This window comes from Taudactylus pleione, unplaced genomic scaffold, assembly GCF_031769625.1.
Source record: "Taudactylus pleione unplaced genomic scaffold, aTauple2 ptg000032l, whole genome shotgun sequence".
In the NCBI taxonomy this organism is placed as follows: domain Eukaryota; kingdom Metazoa; phylum Chordata; class Amphibia; order Anura; family Myobatrachidae; genus Taudactylus; species Taudactylus pleione.
The window spans coordinates 48239074-48255972 of NW_028284434.1; the positions used below are offsets into that span (position 1 = coordinate 48239074).

The 16899-nt window shown below is 43.4% G+C and overlaps 2 protein-coding genes across 11 annotated transcripts in view; one reads left to right on the top strand and one right to left on the bottom strand.

Moving 5' to 3' along the window:
* Positions 1-982: 982 nt before the first annotated feature.
* NME3 (NME/NM23 nucleoside diphosphate kinase 3) lies at positions 983-9315 on the top strand. 2 transcript variants are annotated; one of them, XM_088452062.1, is made up of 5 exons: positions 983-1196; positions 2654-2784; positions 3968-4072; positions 6187-6299; positions 6745-9315. In XM_088452062.1, exons 1-5 carry the CDS (start codon positions 1151-1153, stop codon positions 6860-6862), a joined length of 513 nt encoding a protein of 170 aa, XP_088308188.1. In that variant the 5' UTR covers positions 983-1150; the 3' UTR covers positions 6863-9315. The 2 variants fall into 2 exon arrangements, with proteins under 2 accessions (XP_088308188.1, XP_088308189.1); XM_088452063.1 differs by having other exon boundaries at positions 3971-4072.
* A 4014-nt stretch (positions 9316-13329) lies between these two features.
* The window catches only part of MAPK8IP3 (mitogen-activated protein kinase 8 interacting protein 3), a 107429-nt gene continuing 103859 nt past the window's right edge, over positions 13330-16899 (bottom strand). For all 9 annotated transcript variants that reach the window (XM_088452066.1, XM_088452073.1, XM_088452071.1 and 6 more), the window contains 3 exons: positions 16464-16646; positions 16126-16269; positions 13330-15787 (listed from right to left, as the gene is read on the bottom strand). In XM_088452066.1, the coding sequence (XP_088308192.1) occupies positions 15666-15787; positions 16126-16269; positions 16464-16646 (449 nt within the window). In that variant the 3' untranslated portion in view covers positions 13330-15665. The remainder of the gene's footprint in view (positions 15788-16125; positions 16270-16463; positions 16647-16899) is intronic.

Here is a 16899-nt window from a genome sequence, read left to right on the forward strand (position 1 = left end):
GCTGATATCTATTTATTATATGTGGGCGCTATTTTAGTATTTGTGGAACTCACACTACCAAGGAGTGTAATGCTAGGCATACACTATACAATTATCGGGGCAATATGCCCTATATCAGCGGACTGCCCCAATAATTGGACTGAGGGTGACCAAGGGTAAAATATCGGTTGGGCATGCCAGATTGTCCAGCATGCCCGTCCAATGTGATATTTTGCAAGTGTATGCCCAGCTGCAGCCGACAGACAAACATTTCCCTTGCTCCTTCACAGGGAAAGAATGGGGAAATGTCTCCTTCTCGGGCGAGAGGGGGGGGGGGGGGGGGCAGATATTGGGGCCAGTACACTGAGATATCTCATAGGGTATTGCCCATTCATGGATTTAAGAGTTTTCTTGCTACTGCGTGTGTGTAAATCCCTAAAAACTTGTACGGCGCATGTACGCACAAAGGCACAGTGGAGATTGAGGCACATGGTAACAGCAATGTCTAGGAAAAGTGCGGGACGCTCCTGGGCGGTAACTATTAAATTGCGCAACAATGGTCCGTCATATGGGAGTGTCGCAAGCGTGTCGGTGAGGTTTTGATTACACAGACGCTTCATCGTTCAGGTTGGAAGCCATACTCAGACAGAAAGGCTGCACTTGCCATAGCGTGTGACCAATGGTGGCGCAGTCTCAGTCCTTGCACAGTCATACGCATGCATGCACACCAGGGAGGGGCTTTGCAGCAGCTTTCCATAAAGTCACAGACCGGCAACCACCAAAAGACGTTGCTGGGCCCACGTCTGCCGCCACCTCTGAATCCAGCCCTATTACTCTGTATTTATAATATGCACAATAAATTCATTTGTAATTTGAGATATTTGCGTTATATTCCTGTACATTGCTAAAGTGCTTTGGCTTCTGCACCCAGACACTGTACAGCCCCCCTCAGTGGGTAATAAGACTCCCTCTCTATCACACAATCCTCCCAGCAGCAGCACACACAGGTCTTGGTAACCCGAGGATCTCAGTGTCACAGGCACAGCGAGTATCAGCGCTGCCGGGCGCTCCATAAGGCAGCAGCATGTGTCTGCGTGCGCGCTCCCGCCTGTGCCCGCTTTGGTGACGTGCGCGCCCCGAGACGCCCTCTCTCTTGCTGCCGGCTCTCGCCATGATTTGTCTGGTGCTGACCATCTTTGCTCACATTTTCCCTACTGGTGAGACACCCCTGGGGCAGATCAGCAGCCGCGGATGGGGGTGGTACTGGGGATTATGGGCTCTGCTTACTAGTAGGGGGGTTGCGTTGTAGTTACAGTGAGTGAGTGGCATTATGTGACCGCTGCCAGCATCCCTGTTATAGGGAGGAGGTAATATAATATATATTACATGCTACACACCAAGCCTGGCTAATACAGCTATTAGTGTAATACTATTATATACCCTCCTTTCACTATCCTCTGCACCACAACACAGTTAGGAGGGAGCAATGAGAACCAGCCTGGTGCACTTTGTAGGTTACCTGACTCTCCCATGCTGAAACCCATCACTGGCTTTGTCTATTGGCCTCTGGCACTGGCAGCCCGTCACAATCTCTTACCTTTTTGCATATTAGAAATGATTGCCTTAAGGACTGTTCTGCCCCTGTGCTGTGCCCAGCTTTGCCCTGGAGCACTGACAGGTGCCCTACTGGTGTCCATGGTCTCCACTATGGCCATCAGAGGCAGCAGTGCCCCCACCTCATGCCTCCTTGTATGACAGGGCTGTTCTAGATGACCCCTGTGCCATGTTTGGCTTGTTCACTCTACCACCAGCTTACCTGCGCAGCACCCCTGTGCCCAGTAGGGCTTATTCCGCCCGCTCTGCCTTCCTGCATCACGGACTCTGTTTCTCCAAGCACTTTTTTCTCTATGAGGAGCTTCTCCACTAGCCATGGTTATAGCCAGTATGACCTGGTCTGTGACTCTCCCCCATCCAACACTAAAACTATTCTACTTCTGTAATGAAATTGATGTAATAACCTCACCTAGTGAATGGCATTATGTTGGGCATCTAATGGAGCATACACACGGTCAGATTTGTCAGATGAACGATTGAACGATTTTTGACTGCATTAAAATGAATGGAATCGTCCAAGTCTGACTGCAAACACATCAGATGTCAGATATCGTTATCTGACAAACGGGAACGCGCATCGTCCATCGTTCAGGCATGTCAGATATGTCAGATTTTCCTTCAGGTATGAACGATTTTTAAATCGTTATCGTTCAGATCTGAAGGAAAAATCTGACCGTGTGTATGCACCATTAGCCCGTTTAGGAGCCATCTCTGTGGGTGCGTCAGAACTCACAATATTTGTCCTGCCACTAATCCTGCCTATGCATTGGCATTTTATCAGTCATATCAGGGCAGGGGGCTAATGTGAACACACTCTTAATCTATGTTAAAGGTGTGCTACCTTGTACACGTATATTTGATTTTAGGGTAACAATACTAAGTCAGGGGAAACATTTTCTTTATAAAGATGCTGTGTTGGAGTGTACCTGTGTGTCCGTATTTGTTTTATAACCCTATCTCAATTTTTGTGCCACCTTAAACTGGGATCTCCTATCCCCTTGCTGTCTGTAGATCCTGACTTGCTGTCCTTTTTATCTTACCGTCCTTGTCCCCTCTGCAGCTTGGACTGGGATTAATGAGCGCACCTTTTTAGCCATCAAACCTGATGGGTGTCAGCGACGATTGGTTGGGGAGATTATCAGGCGTTTCGAGAGGAAGGGCTTCCGGCTAGTTGCTATGAAGATGATACAGGTGGGTTTGTTATACCTCTTTCACACAGAATTTTCCCTAATATCTGGCATTTAAGTGCCGGGTCGTTTTGCTGGTCCCAGCCTAAACCCCTTTCAGACAGAAATCCAAATTACCGGGTCAAACATTTCTACCCGGTAATTTGCTGAACAACATGGGTATTTCTTCTGTCCGAAAAGGTCAACCGGGGTCGAAATTTCCGGGTCTCCGACCCTGGTAGAAACCAGGGTTGAAGTCCCTGGAATTTTGACCCGGGTTGACCCTTTCAGACAGAAAAAAGGACACGTTTTGAACAGCAAATTACCGAGTAGAAATGTTTGACCTGGTAATTTGATTTTCTGCCTGAAAGGGGTAGGAATGACTCCAGGATTTTATATTAAATCTCTTTTTTTTAAAGTTTCTTTTTGTTGTTGTTTTTTTAAGTATAATGGTGACATGTTTTGGGAGGTTTTTTTGTTTTTTAAAGAATGTTTGAGTATCATCAAATAAACACTTATAGACCTAAGTAGCATCAGAAATACCAGTAGGTAGGTTAGTAAAGTTTCTACTTAGAATGTATCACTCATTTTGTCCAGTTAAGTTTGTCATCATTACAGATTGGAAGTTGAATATTAGACAAGTTTATAGATACAGAACATAGAGTATTGCAGTATAGCTTTGTATGTTACATTACAGATGATACAAACTTTAACATGCTATGTGCTATTGAGATGAATGGCATTGTGATGTGTTTATATGTCAATTTATAAAGTTTGCCACACCTGTTTGTGTATATTTGTATTTATATTGTCACATAATGTAGACCGTGCCTTGCAGCAATATATAACAAACCAATATGGAGCAAGAGTAAAGCCAGCCAATACACTGCATGATAACCATGTTCTAGCCGACCCAACATCTGGTTTGAACGATCATTGTTCAAGTTTATGGTGCTGGATGATAATCGTTCACAGCTTGAAACCCGTCTGGATAGTTTGATTATCAATCCTGTCCGATCCACCCAACCATCGTGCAGCCAACTTCTGGGTGTGAATGGAGATCCCTCTCTATACATCTTGCAGTGTAAGGAGGCACTCAAATTATCGACCCGTCGAACTGTGCGGCTATGGCCAGCCTGAGTTCACCTATGAATACACGGTGTTGTGTCGCCCCTTACTGTGACGCTGTATAACTTTGTGTCTCTCAGCAGGCGTCAGAGGGGCTCCTAAAGGAACATTACATCGCTTTGCGAGATCGGCCATTCTATGATCGGCTGGTGAAGTACATGAGTTCTGGACCTGTGATCGCTATGGTGAGGGCTTGCTGTGCTTACTTTCCCCATCCTGCTATTGCTGGTACAGAAACCACAGAGCATCCCCATCAGTCAGTATTACAAATAGCCAAAGACAGGGACAGCTGATTTCTCCAACAAACCCTGATTAGCCTCCTTAACAAAGAACATTTCTAAAGGTGCATACACAACGATTTCGTAAATGAACGATTTTAGTAAACTATTTTCGTTCATTAATTCAAGGGAAAAATGAACGAAAATCGTTTACTAAAATCGTTCATTTTACTAATTGTAATGAACGACTTTTTTGAACTACAAACGATTTTTGCATATACCCTTACTGAAAATCGTTGGCTGGTCAGTCTCACTGAACTACAAACGTGAACACGCATGAACGATAATCATTCGTTTTAACTCAGAAAGTGAATGATTTTTTTTCAACGATTGACCTATAAACGATATTATCGATAATCGTTCCAAAAATCGTTGTGTGTGTGCATGCACCTAACGTGATAGCTTTCACAGCTCTGGAGCATGAGGGTTCCATAATTCCGTAATATAAAGCCCATAAAATAATTATATCCGATTCCTAATATAGGAAACGCCTATTTTGTTTTTTAAAAAGTCTGAGTGAGCCTGTGGAGTGCCCTCCCACGCTCCGTCAGGCATTCACCCAGCATCCCTACCTTCAACTTACCACCCCTCCCCCCAACTCTCCAGGCCTCTGCAATCCCCAACTCTGCTCCCCACTCCCTCTTGTGTCCACCTGCGGTCCCTCTAGAATGTAAGCTCTGGCGAGCAGGACTCTCTTCCTCTGTGTTGCTACGTAATCTGTAGATTTTGAATGATGTCTATGTGTAAAGTTGTGTTCTTGTATGTAACGGCTTTGCCGGAGAACCCTTGTATTTTGTAGTGTCGCTATATCTCCCACTTTGTACAGGGCTGCTGAACCCTTATGGTGCCTTTTATAAATGAAGGCTAATAATATATGCTTCAATAGACCTTTTTCTTATGCCCGTGGACATATTTTCTATTTCTGTATTAGATTTTTCCATTTTGCGAGGATCATCGTGTTTTTACATTTCTTTTCGGGCTGACTGCGCAGGGAAAGAGGAAATTGATCATCTATATACTGCGCTTAGGTTCAGTTGTCAGTGTTATTGGAACACACTAAAGCTTGATGTGATATTCAAAAACATTTTAAATATCGCTCAATAGAACAGGATTGTGTCCATTACTGCGTTGCTTCTCCATTACTTACAGAAATACACTGCAATATAAATTAGAAGCAGTTTGGGAAATTACTTTCAGTACTGTAAGTTGTCCAAACCTGATACCATAGTATGATGTGTAAAACCCTAATTATAACGGGCATAGGGCGTGATTCGGAGATGGTGATTACGTACGCAGATCGAGCAATTGTTTGTCATTGCGCATACGTATAAGCCGCAGTGCTCATACACAGTGAACGCACTGCGATTACGGACGCACAGAGGAATCCATCGCAAGTAAGTGACAGGCTGTCAGCTTTGGGGGTGGTAACGGCTAGTGGTCATAATAACGCTGGCATCGGAACGCCGTTACATGGGCGTGCATAAATTAGCCCTTGCGATCTCATACCCAGTTCTGCGTGTCAGGAGAGCTGCCAAATCTGCGGCAGGTCAGACCTTCTGCAAGGGCAAGATGGCCGCTCGATGTTACTGATATTTACGTAGGTAAGCGTCGTCCTATGCATGTGAGAAGGTGGAAACCTTTTTGGAATAGTTATCATTTTTTTTTGCAGCTGTGTTCCCAGAAGTTAGAAAGTGAATAGTCGACAGGGACAATGGTTGACACAGAAAAGAACGACACGTGTTTGATTTTTTTTTATTTTAACCCTAACCCTCCCCCTAGTGCCTAACCCTAACCGTTCCCTTCTGCAGCCTATCTCTCCCCCTACTGCCTAATCCTGACCGTTCCCTTCTGCAGCCTATCTCTCCTCCAAGTGCCTAATCCTAACCCTTAAATTGGTAGTAAAAAAAAGCCCATGTGCCTACCTTCTGGTGTCTATTGATGGTCTATCTAGTTGCTGTCTATCTACCATCCAGATACCTCGTCATATGCATTTATGTAACTCAGGAGCTTGGTTCCCACAGGTTTGGCAGGGTTTGGATGTGGTGAAGACAGCGCGAATTATGCTGGGAGAGACCAGCCCAGCCGACTCCCTGCCGGGAACTATCAGAGGGGATTTCTGTGTGGATGTCAGCAGGTAAACTGTAAACTCAATATTATCTCACAATCACTTTGTCTCTTTAAATGTAAAATATGGCTTCTCTAAGTAATAGGTTTTCATTTCTCTCTTTAATAAATGTTCAGCAAAGCATAGGGTATATTCTTTTCAGCAGTGTTTCCCAAATGCCGCCATTCCAAACCAGGTTTTAAGGAAATCCATGCTTGAGCGCAGCTGACTTAATTAGTGCCTCAGTCAAATTTGATTTAACCATCTGGACTCAAGCATGGATTACCATAAAACCTGGACTGTAATGGCAGGGTTTGGGAATCTTTGTTGTACAGGAAGCCTTATTCTACTGCATGTTTGTAATTGTGAGTGGGAGAGACCGTTGTAACTTTGGTTAAAATGTTTACCGTGAGCTTTAATGGGTTTCCCAAACTCCGCCATTTTGTCTTTCATTGTTTCTCTCTTCTTCCCCCAGAAATGTGATACATGGCAGCGACTCTAGGGAGAGCGCCCAGCGTGAGATTTCCCTCTGGTTCCAGCCTGATGAGCTTATCTGCTGGCAGGATCATGCCGAGAGCTGGATCTACGAGTAACCGCTGAGAATGGAGAAATATATGGGGCTGGTACAAATCACACGTGGACTGATCTCGGCTAGGACAGTTAAACAGAGGCAGGGGGCGACACTCGAATGTAGGGGGATCAAAATGTACATTTATTTAGGGGAGGGGGGTCCAAAAGCACATGTTCCGTCCAAATAGCATTCATTTTGTGGGCAGGGGGGTTTCTCCCGAATATTTAACCCATTGTTCTCGTAAGGATTATACGTTCATGACCACTACAGCCATTGAGAAAAAACTCTACATAGTGGTTATAATTTTTTTAAGCATTAACGATTATAGTACGCCCCCCCCCCAACCTTTAGTACCTATGGTTTCCCCTGCTTGAGCTGAAATAACTACATTGACTCCAGAATATCTGTAACAGCCGCCTGCAGACATTTATGTCCATGTGGCCTAGAGCCAGGAAACCATTGTTTGGCTTACCACTGTCCCACTTGGGCTATATATACATTTGTTACGTTGGGATTCTTGAAACTACTTGTTGCTGGGATGACAAACACTGAATGTATTTATTTCTGTCCTTTTTAAAGTCCACTTGTGTTGTCCTGAGAGGATCAGTCTTCTGCCATATCTTCCATTGACATGACCGCTGGGGAGGACAAAACTTATATGGAGAGATGATTCAAACCTTCAGTTTAGTTGTTGCCCATAGCAACCTATCAGCTTCTGTTTTATATACTGCTAGATAAATGACAGTCCAAAGCTGATTGGTTGTTATGGGTAACTTCTCTACTTTATCTCTCTCAAAGGTTTGGTGCTTCTCCCCTACTGTACAGTGAGGTGTGTGGCAGCACAGCATCTAGCAGATCCAGCCTTACTGCCAGTGTAACAGCACCAGGCATTTGTCAATACGGTAAGTCCTGTAATAGAGGTATATGAGCTGGACTACCTATCTTAGGTGGCTTTGATCAATAGTTTTAAAACAGCAATAGGAATAAGTGCTAGACAAGCCTGGTATATCCCTCATTCCTATTGCCATTTTAAAACTGTCAGTCAATGTCGCTCATGAACTGCAGCTTTGACAAACCACGGCATTGTAAATAAGTATACTTCCAAGTCTAGACATATGAAATTGTTAAGCAGTGCTCCTCTCGGTGACTGGGAGGATGCAATCGTGTCTGACATTATCACACAGCAGTGGCTTTTGAACACTTTGTTAAACCCTATAAAGATTAGTTGTTTTTTTTTTTTTGCTACAATGAAACAGATCAATACGTGAAGTGATCTGTAATATCCTGGGTCCATATAAACAATGGTTAATAATATGTAGATAAGGATTAGACCAGATCTCCCAAGTTGTAGGCCCCTTAAAACGCCTTGTGCCCCCCAGGCACACCCCTCCAGCTGTAGAGCGTTCTCCTGTAGTAGGATAGTTTATATTAATGGAGAATTGGGTAATGAAAGCATTGCCTCTGAATCTGGCTAACCTCCATATATAGAAGCAGCTTTTGGTGTGCCTTCACATCACACAATGTTTACACTGGTAATTCTGGTCAGTCTAATAAAGTCCACATCTTCCTTTAGAAGGGTCCACTACTACAGTGTCTACTATGTACTGAATGACTTATGAGGACCAGACCTAAAATGTACAATATATCCAATAGCGAGGTCAGGTGTGGAAAGATGGGGGGTGTTTCCCAGACATGGTAAGCTGCTGGTAATCTCTGGGTGAGAATAGTGTGGTACTATGGCCTTGCTTATAGGAAACAGAAGATTCGCTTATTCATCTGTCCTAGTTATATAGGTTAAACTGTCCTGATTTACAGGTCCTGATAGAGGCATCAGTCTGGATTTTGCTTTTTGACATTTTCTAAGCTATGGCTTACATAACCACATGCTGGCCTTGCTAATTGTACGGTCGGGACCTATCATTACTTTATTCTTGTTAAACTAGATTTGGAAAAATAATCGTAAATAAAAAGTCTAGTGGAACTAAACTCTATGCAGACAGCAACAGTGACAGCTGATGGCAGAAGGTATCACACACACCATCAAAATGAAAACACTTATTTGCATACAATGCTTGAATGATGCACTTAAAAAAGTTATAATACTAAAATCCCTACAGGATACAACTTGTAAAACCTAAATTTCCTTTTTTCTTAAGTGTACTGAACCAATACTCATGCGAATGTATTCTATGCATTAGAACCAGTACCATTAAGGAAATAGTACGGTCACTGGTTCCTGGTGGGGAAGTGCTCTGTGGAATACTGGTTGAGACCACAGGGTGGCAGCTTCCACAATTACTATTAGGAGCCAATCTACATAGCTCTGCTGGCAGTTGGAAAGAAAAAACTGTTTTAAGCTTTTGAATACAGGTCATAAGTAATGTTAGCATTTGTTGAGAATTTAAAATGGAAAATCTGTTTACAGCGTGGAGATATCAAACTTTTGTAATACTACTATCCCTTTTTGTAATAAAATCTGTTCCAAAAACTTTTTGAAATGTTTCTTTTTTTTTGACTCCCCTAAAAAAAAAAAAAACGAATCCGGTATACATGTGTTAGCTATAATGGAATCCTCCAGCTAATATAAATTAGCAATGCACGTAAGTTATCAGGGAAGCCCACCCCTGGCATGCCTGATAATAGGAGTGGCGGCTGTTCTACCTCATATGTATACTGGGACCATAAAGTAGTTAGTACTGGGGATATACGCTCTGGGCTTAATAATGTCCATCTGGTTTGTCCTTAGGAGGTAGCCTGGGCTTGTGGCACGATGGATGACGGCATGTTTGTGTTTGTTTGTTTTTGAAAGCCACAAGAATGAAGACAATACAGGCTATTACTTAGGACCCCCTTATTTATTACGTACAGAACAAGTTTCTCTGCAAGTAATCAATCAAAGTAAGTCCACTCTCTATGTGCACACATATCTGCAACGTTTTTATTAATACTATGAGCCGTAGGATCGTTCCCTCTATCGTTTTACGCTGTTCAAAAAATACTCCAGAAACACTTAAAAAAAAAAATACACTAAGACAGTATAGCAAACAAACAAGCAATTCTAGTAGGTAAAAGAAGAAAAGGTAGTTTCAAAACTTTATTTTTGTTTTCTTATCTTATGTGACTTATCCTAGCTTCTACATCCAGTTTCACTTTGCTGATTCTTCATACACTTGAGTTTCTTGTTTTATATTGAGTGTTTGTATATGTTATGTACTGTAGTGCCACTTATTATTTACATCTAAATGTTACTGCAAATATCTAATCAGCCAATCAGGAGAAAGGAGCTGAATGCATAAAGACATGCAGACATAGTCAAGGGGTCCAGTTGTTGTTCAACAGAACTCCAGAGGGAATAACTATGATAGAAGGGACTTTGACTGTGGAATGATCGTTGGTACCAGACAGGGTGATTTAAGTATCTCAGGAACTACAGTCTCTAGAGTTTACAGATAATGGTGTGCAAAACAAGAAGCATCCAGGGGCCAATTGAGAGTTGCACTCAAGACCAATCTTGCTATTGTCTCAATGGGCATTTAGACAGAATTGCAGTCTGTGCACAGGTTAGTGTATGGAGAGTTCACATTGATTTCAGACAAAGCTCTTACCAGGGATAGGGCTGGTGCAAATGTGCACTGATGGTGACGACAGCTACATTCACGAGTTGGCATGGTAGTGCTGCCCCATGGATGTGGCCAGCTTCTTGAATTCAGGTGGAGATCTGTATTTGTTTTTGAGCTCACAATGTGGCCGCTCTGCGGCCAAACTACAGTGAGCAGTAATTCTGCAGGTAAAACACCTTATTAATGAAAGGTCAGAGGAGACTGGTTCAAGCTGAAGAAGGCAACTAACTCAAATCGCCATGTGGTACAACAGTGGTATGCAGAAGAGCACCGGTGAACAAACAGTATGCCGAGCCATGGTTGGATGGTCTACAGCAGCAGGTGGCCGCACAGAGTTCTAATTCTGTCAGCTAAGAGCAGAAAACTGAGGCTACTGTACAGTGGGCACAGGCTCACCAACACTGGACAGTTGAAGATTTAAATAATGTCACTTAGGGTGAGATTTAATAAAGCTGGGAGAGAGATACAATTGGAGGTAAATAGCACCAACCAATCAGCTCCTGTCATTTTACAAACACAGCCTGTAAAGTAACAGGAGCTGATTGGTTGGTGCTATTTATCTCCAATTGTATCTCTATCCAAGCTTTATTAAATCTCCCCCTTAGTTTTACAACCCCCTGGTTACTGCAGTGCCCAGATCTCAGTCCAACAGAGCATCTTTGGAATGCAACTGAATAATGGGCCTGATTCGCTACGGGTCGCTATCCTGCTTCTACGCACGCAACGCAGTTGCTAATATCAGCTGTAATATTTAAATATTTGCATTCACATTGCGATTGCAGCCTGACATAAGGACGCCCACTTCCCCATACTCACATCTGTATACTTGGCCAACATATAGAAACAATCGGTAACATCGGATGAGTTAATGAAGCCCAGACCTTACTCAGGATTAGCTTACTTCAGCACACGCTATGAGGCCTCAGGTATCACAGTGGCTAAATTATGCACGCCCCTGCAATGCTATCGCAGCACACTGGCACGCCTGCGTTCCCCCCATCACCACCCACAAACGGCACTTCCTGTCAATCACTCTGCCATGGGTCTGCGTATCCTCTGCGATCACTGTCCCGGCTAGTTCGCACACTGCGATGCATGTGCAGTATGCAATAATCGACCGATTGTGTGCGTTGCTTGCTGAGTCAGGCCCAGTAGTATACAGTAACTGTGATGCTATCATATCATCATGGATCAGGATCTCTTAAATGTTTCCATCACCTTTGTTGAATCCATGCAACAAAGTATTCTGGCTTTTAGCAAAGCGAGTCCTACCCAGTGCGGGAAAGTGGCTGATGAATATATATACTAATGGTCTCCGGTATAGCAGGTCTTTACTATTACCTGTACCTATATTTATAACATTCAGAAGGTTCCCCTACATACACAAGGAAATACATATTTAGGGGCTTCAAGAAAAGGGAATAGTGTGACCTGGGGCATCATACAATTAGTTTCTATTCATTCACTTCTAATCTAGGACATAATACTAGATGCCTTCCATGCAGTCTTCACATACTTCCCAATTCGAATACTCTGTGCTCCATGCAAGGCGGAATTCTGTCTTCTCATTGAGACATTAAGGGGGGAATGCAATTGTTAGCGCTGGGCGTCTAACTAATGGGTGTCTATTGGAGCAATTCAATTGTTGCTCCGACCAGATGCCCTTTAGTATTTTACATGCTCAAAAGGATTTAATTTAGCCACGTAAAGTGACTTACCCCATCTATAGTCCTGGTTTTAGCACCTAATCTAAGGACTTTTCACACATTTTTTTTTCACACCTCCGGAGGCTGCGAGAAAAATGTGATTGTTGTGGCTAATGGGCGTCAGATTGGAACAACTATTGAATTGCTCCGATAGACGCCCATTACTTAGGACGCCCCAAAAAAACAATTGAATTCCCCCTAAAAAAAAGATATAGGGAACAAAATGGGAACCGTAGGTAGTCATTCAATAAGCCATGATGTGCAGCTGCGCCTAACACTAATAATTATTGGAGCGCAACACCGCTTATTTTTTCTGCAAAGAAGAGTGATGCTGTGCTCACAATGCGCCATTATTCCGAGTGTTCCAATGCTGTTCCCACAAGTAATATTTAACAGAATGCTTCTTATTATGACGCTAACGAAAATAGTAATATTTAAGATATTACCATTTCTCTTCATTATCTACAGTAGTTTATTATTAGATAGTCCATATTATCAGTGTTACTATAGTGCTTTGCTCTTTAATACACTGGAGTGTTGCAGAATTAAAGTTCTTTCTTAGGCATGAAGTAGAATGCAAGGGATCAAAGAATATAGGCGCATACGCTGAGTACTAAGAACAATGATAGTTAAAATAATCCTGATAAACTCTACAATTAAAATGGAGTATAAGTGAGGTTCTTAGTACGTTTGGCCAAAAATGTTTGCCAGTCCATCACGTCAAGTTGAACCCCATAAGATGGGTCCCTAACAGTTAACACAAGCTAGCTCCTCATTCCAGTGTATTGAGGACTGTAGCTGCCAGGGACGGACTGGAGCTGTAGTTCAGTACGCCCCGTCTCTTCCCTCCCCATCACTGCCGTGGTGGCCCGTCCCTCCTCCTGAGCGCATATCCTGTACCTGGCGGCGTGGGGTGGAGGACGGGGGCACTCCCGCCCTCCTTGAGGGCGTAATTGCCAGAAGTGCCCGATGGCCAGTCCAACTCATACGTCAATCATTTTGCCACCATCCTGAATGTGTGGGCACCCACTTGCATGATCTTTGAAAAACATCTACGCAAACATGGGTCTGGCATATATAGGCAGTAATTATCTGCAGCTTACAAGAGCCAGGATTCATGGACCATCCCTGGTCTCTAATCCCACACAATGACAATGTTCTGCTTTCATTTTGTAATATATTTATTACATACATAACAATTACATGGTGTTCATGTCACAAGAGGGAGAGAGAAAGCAGAGAGCAGTATACATACAGCTGTCTTTACATAATGCCACCGATAAGACCAGAAGACAAACGACACACACTGCGGAGTTTACAAGCCTTTGTAAGAGACAAGTTGGAGAGCCCCCCTTGTGACACTTTCTTTACATACGTCACCTCCGTAGGTAGAATGAGCTGTTAGCGCCAAGCACCGTATACTTTGCTGGCTGGTCAGAATGTGCTTTTTTTTTTTCTTTAACCCCTGAACTCCCAGAAAGTCCTGCAACACTGGGTATTGTAGGCACTCTGGCAGTGGGGGAGCCGCAGGATCACATGCAGGGAAGTAATCTAGGGTAACAGCACTTTTAGACGAATGTGTTCAGTCCCAGCACTACCATTGGTAGTAGGAGTATTACAATGAAATATGCACTGACAAGCTTATAATGCAAGTTCTTCCAAAGCTTTGGTGCCTTTAGTTTAATGACTGTTATGTGTAGTAATTCCATTCGCCCATGTTTTCAAGGAATGCTTAAACTTTCCTGGTGTTTTGACATTTGCAATTTGGAAAGTTCATGCATAAGAGATCAGCATTTATTTTGTGTGAGACAACAGTATGAAAGATTTTCAGCCAATGGACGATGGTTCCTAAAAAAAAAAAAGCCGGCCTTTGGGATGTGTGTTGGGCTTACCTGCGAATTAAAGATACTCTTAATATGTTGGTGAATACATTTTAAATTAAATTGAATTTATATTATTAATGTTAAAAAAACAAAGCTGTCTTAGTTACTGGGAGATGTACAGTATGTACATCAGGGGAACCTTTTTCCGCCGAGGGCCATTTTGATATATGTAACATTATTTGCGGGCCTGGTGCAGGCCACGCCCCCTCCGTGTGATGTAACACAGGGGCGGAGCCACAATCGCCGGTGACTACAGCAATTCCCGGAGCATCCTGAGAGGGAGCTGTAAGGGCAGCGGTGTGACCGTCTGAAGCTTCCTAAGGACACTCGAGCCGGCACTGCTGCATAGATTCTGGCTACAGGGTGCCATTCTAGGCACCCTGCTAGCCAAATGAGGCTAGCATAAAAAGCTCAGAGGGCCAGACCAAATTATTCGGGGGCCTTATACGGCCCCCGGGCCTGAGGTTCCCCATCCCTGATGTACATAATTCAAAAACCATGGCTAAAACTTCAAGCGTTTAGCTGAAGCGAGTCTAAACTAACCTGTAGCTCCCAGGTGTGCAAATCGCGGCTGACAGAGCATCCTGAGTCGTGTGATTTGGCAACAGTCGGAGCGCCACAGGTTGATACAAGACAACCGGCTGAGTGTCACAAAGTAATGCATGCTGCCAGCTACCATGGGGGGAGATTAAGTGCAAGGTCTCATAAGGAACCTCGCTGGATGTGTTCCCGCAGGAATTTGCCAATACGAAACATTGCTAATGTTTGCTTACACCTCGTAGAGATGAAAGCATAAGCTGCTTTGGCTTTATCGTAATAACTGCAAATGTGCACAGAACCACATTGTGCCTACAGGACCTTTCGCTTAACTAATCTCCTCAAATGTATTAAAACTTTGGCAGATATAACAGCCCCCGGCAACTGGATCACCTTTATTTTGCGAGAAAAATGATGACAAATTAAAAAGAATGAATCAAACTTTTGAACTTTTTCTAAAAAAAAGCAAAACACCAATACTGATAAAATGTTTTCAGTTCATGTATGGTTTTAGGAATGTAGATAATATTATAGCAAATGTAAGTATTAATTAGATAAATATCAATAAAATACCGTCGGGGAGAACGATTTGGCATGGAACCAGAAAGCCTGGTTTCAAAATGGATGTTCAGTTCCAGGGCAGCCTCAGCTCGATCTTTTGTGCAGTAAGATGGACAATGATCATTGTTCATTCAATCCCACGCTACCATTATAGGAATCCACCAAAACTTCTCAATGCCAGAGGGGCTAAAAAAGACCACGTTGCCAGGCTATCTGGCTCACACGATCGATGACCCAGTTTGCCACTCTCATTTCTCATTACTATTGCTGGGTAAGGCTTTGTACAGGTAATGCAAGAATTTGTTTGGGATGCAGGAAAAATACCTAAATATGGAGACTTTCTAAAGAGTTACAGGAGATGCTGGGCACATCATCGGGTTAATATAGGATGAGAAGACCTGCATAGCATGGCCTCGGAAATTCTTATGCAGAGTTGGGTCCACGTTTCAGTTTGGTTTTTCCAGCGGGTGCGGGGAAGCTGAGGTCTTGGCATTCTGGGGTAAAGGCTAAAGATGCATTTATTCTGGGATGTAGGAGACCTGCCACACAATTATGTGGCTCCTCTCTGCCTTAGAAAGCACTGGTTTGGTCTGGTTCCCACCATCGGAGTGTTCTTCTGTTTCATCATCTTCCCCGTCCCCTATAACACAGAACATTGACCCAGTAAAATTCCATTTGTTGTAGCCACGTACATGATCACTACCTCACACATGTTGCTTGAAAGCGATCATTCTTATATCTAGATGTATCTTCCTTTAATGACCATTATGTATGTATCAAGGCCTGAACAGTGAGTACATGCAAAAGACAGAATAACTTTATTTTACTTGTCTCTGAAGAACGTCAGACATGTATGTAGAAGCAAAAGAAATACATAACATAAACCTGTGCTGGGTACAGTGTATTCTTTATAACTAAAATGTGTTAAAAAGAAAAAACATTACAGAAGGAAATAAAAACTTCTCAGAGAGAGCTCACCAATACGGAAGTCGATGTACCCCTCTCCTCCGCTCAATACTAGCACATTCTTCAGTTTTTGTTCTTCACTCTCTGTGGATGGGGTGCCCGGATTCTCAGACGGACTGTCCAGCACACTGCCATTCAAAGTGGCCAGCACATTACCTGGAAACACACACAAGTGACAGAGGGTGCACAAACGCTGTGACATGCTTGGAATTCCGTCCCGGTCAATTTTGCCCTCCTATCACTAAACATGTACCAAAAACAATGTGGTTATTATTATAAACCACCCCAGACCCGCTCCTGTACATAGAGGTGCACCTCTTTAATGATCTAAAACAGTTTCCGCTGCTCACCTGGCACAGACACAAAGAACTTGACCGCATCGCGGTGACCATGGAAACAGAGCTGGGCCTGCGCCATGGAGCAGTAGGGGATGAAGCTCCCTGCGGTCTTGTCGCTGTTCTCGTCACTGTACACGTGGATTACTCCTCCGGGCCGCGTTCCCTCTCCAGAAGATGTGGGAGAAGTCTTGTTGGCTGAAGACATAGAGAGGCAATCAGGTAACCTTCAGGCACATGGTCTCAGGCCGAGATAAGCTGCCAAGGTCTGAGAGTCCCATTCTGAGCAACCCCATTTCTAGCACAATAAACACATGGCCTCCACCCAGCTCTGTACTGTTATATATCTGAGGCCGAACTAAAGAGCAGACCCCATACATATGCACTTTAAGAAGCTTGCATTATGCCATTAAGCTATATAGTAAAATGACTTATTATTTCTGTTAAGCCT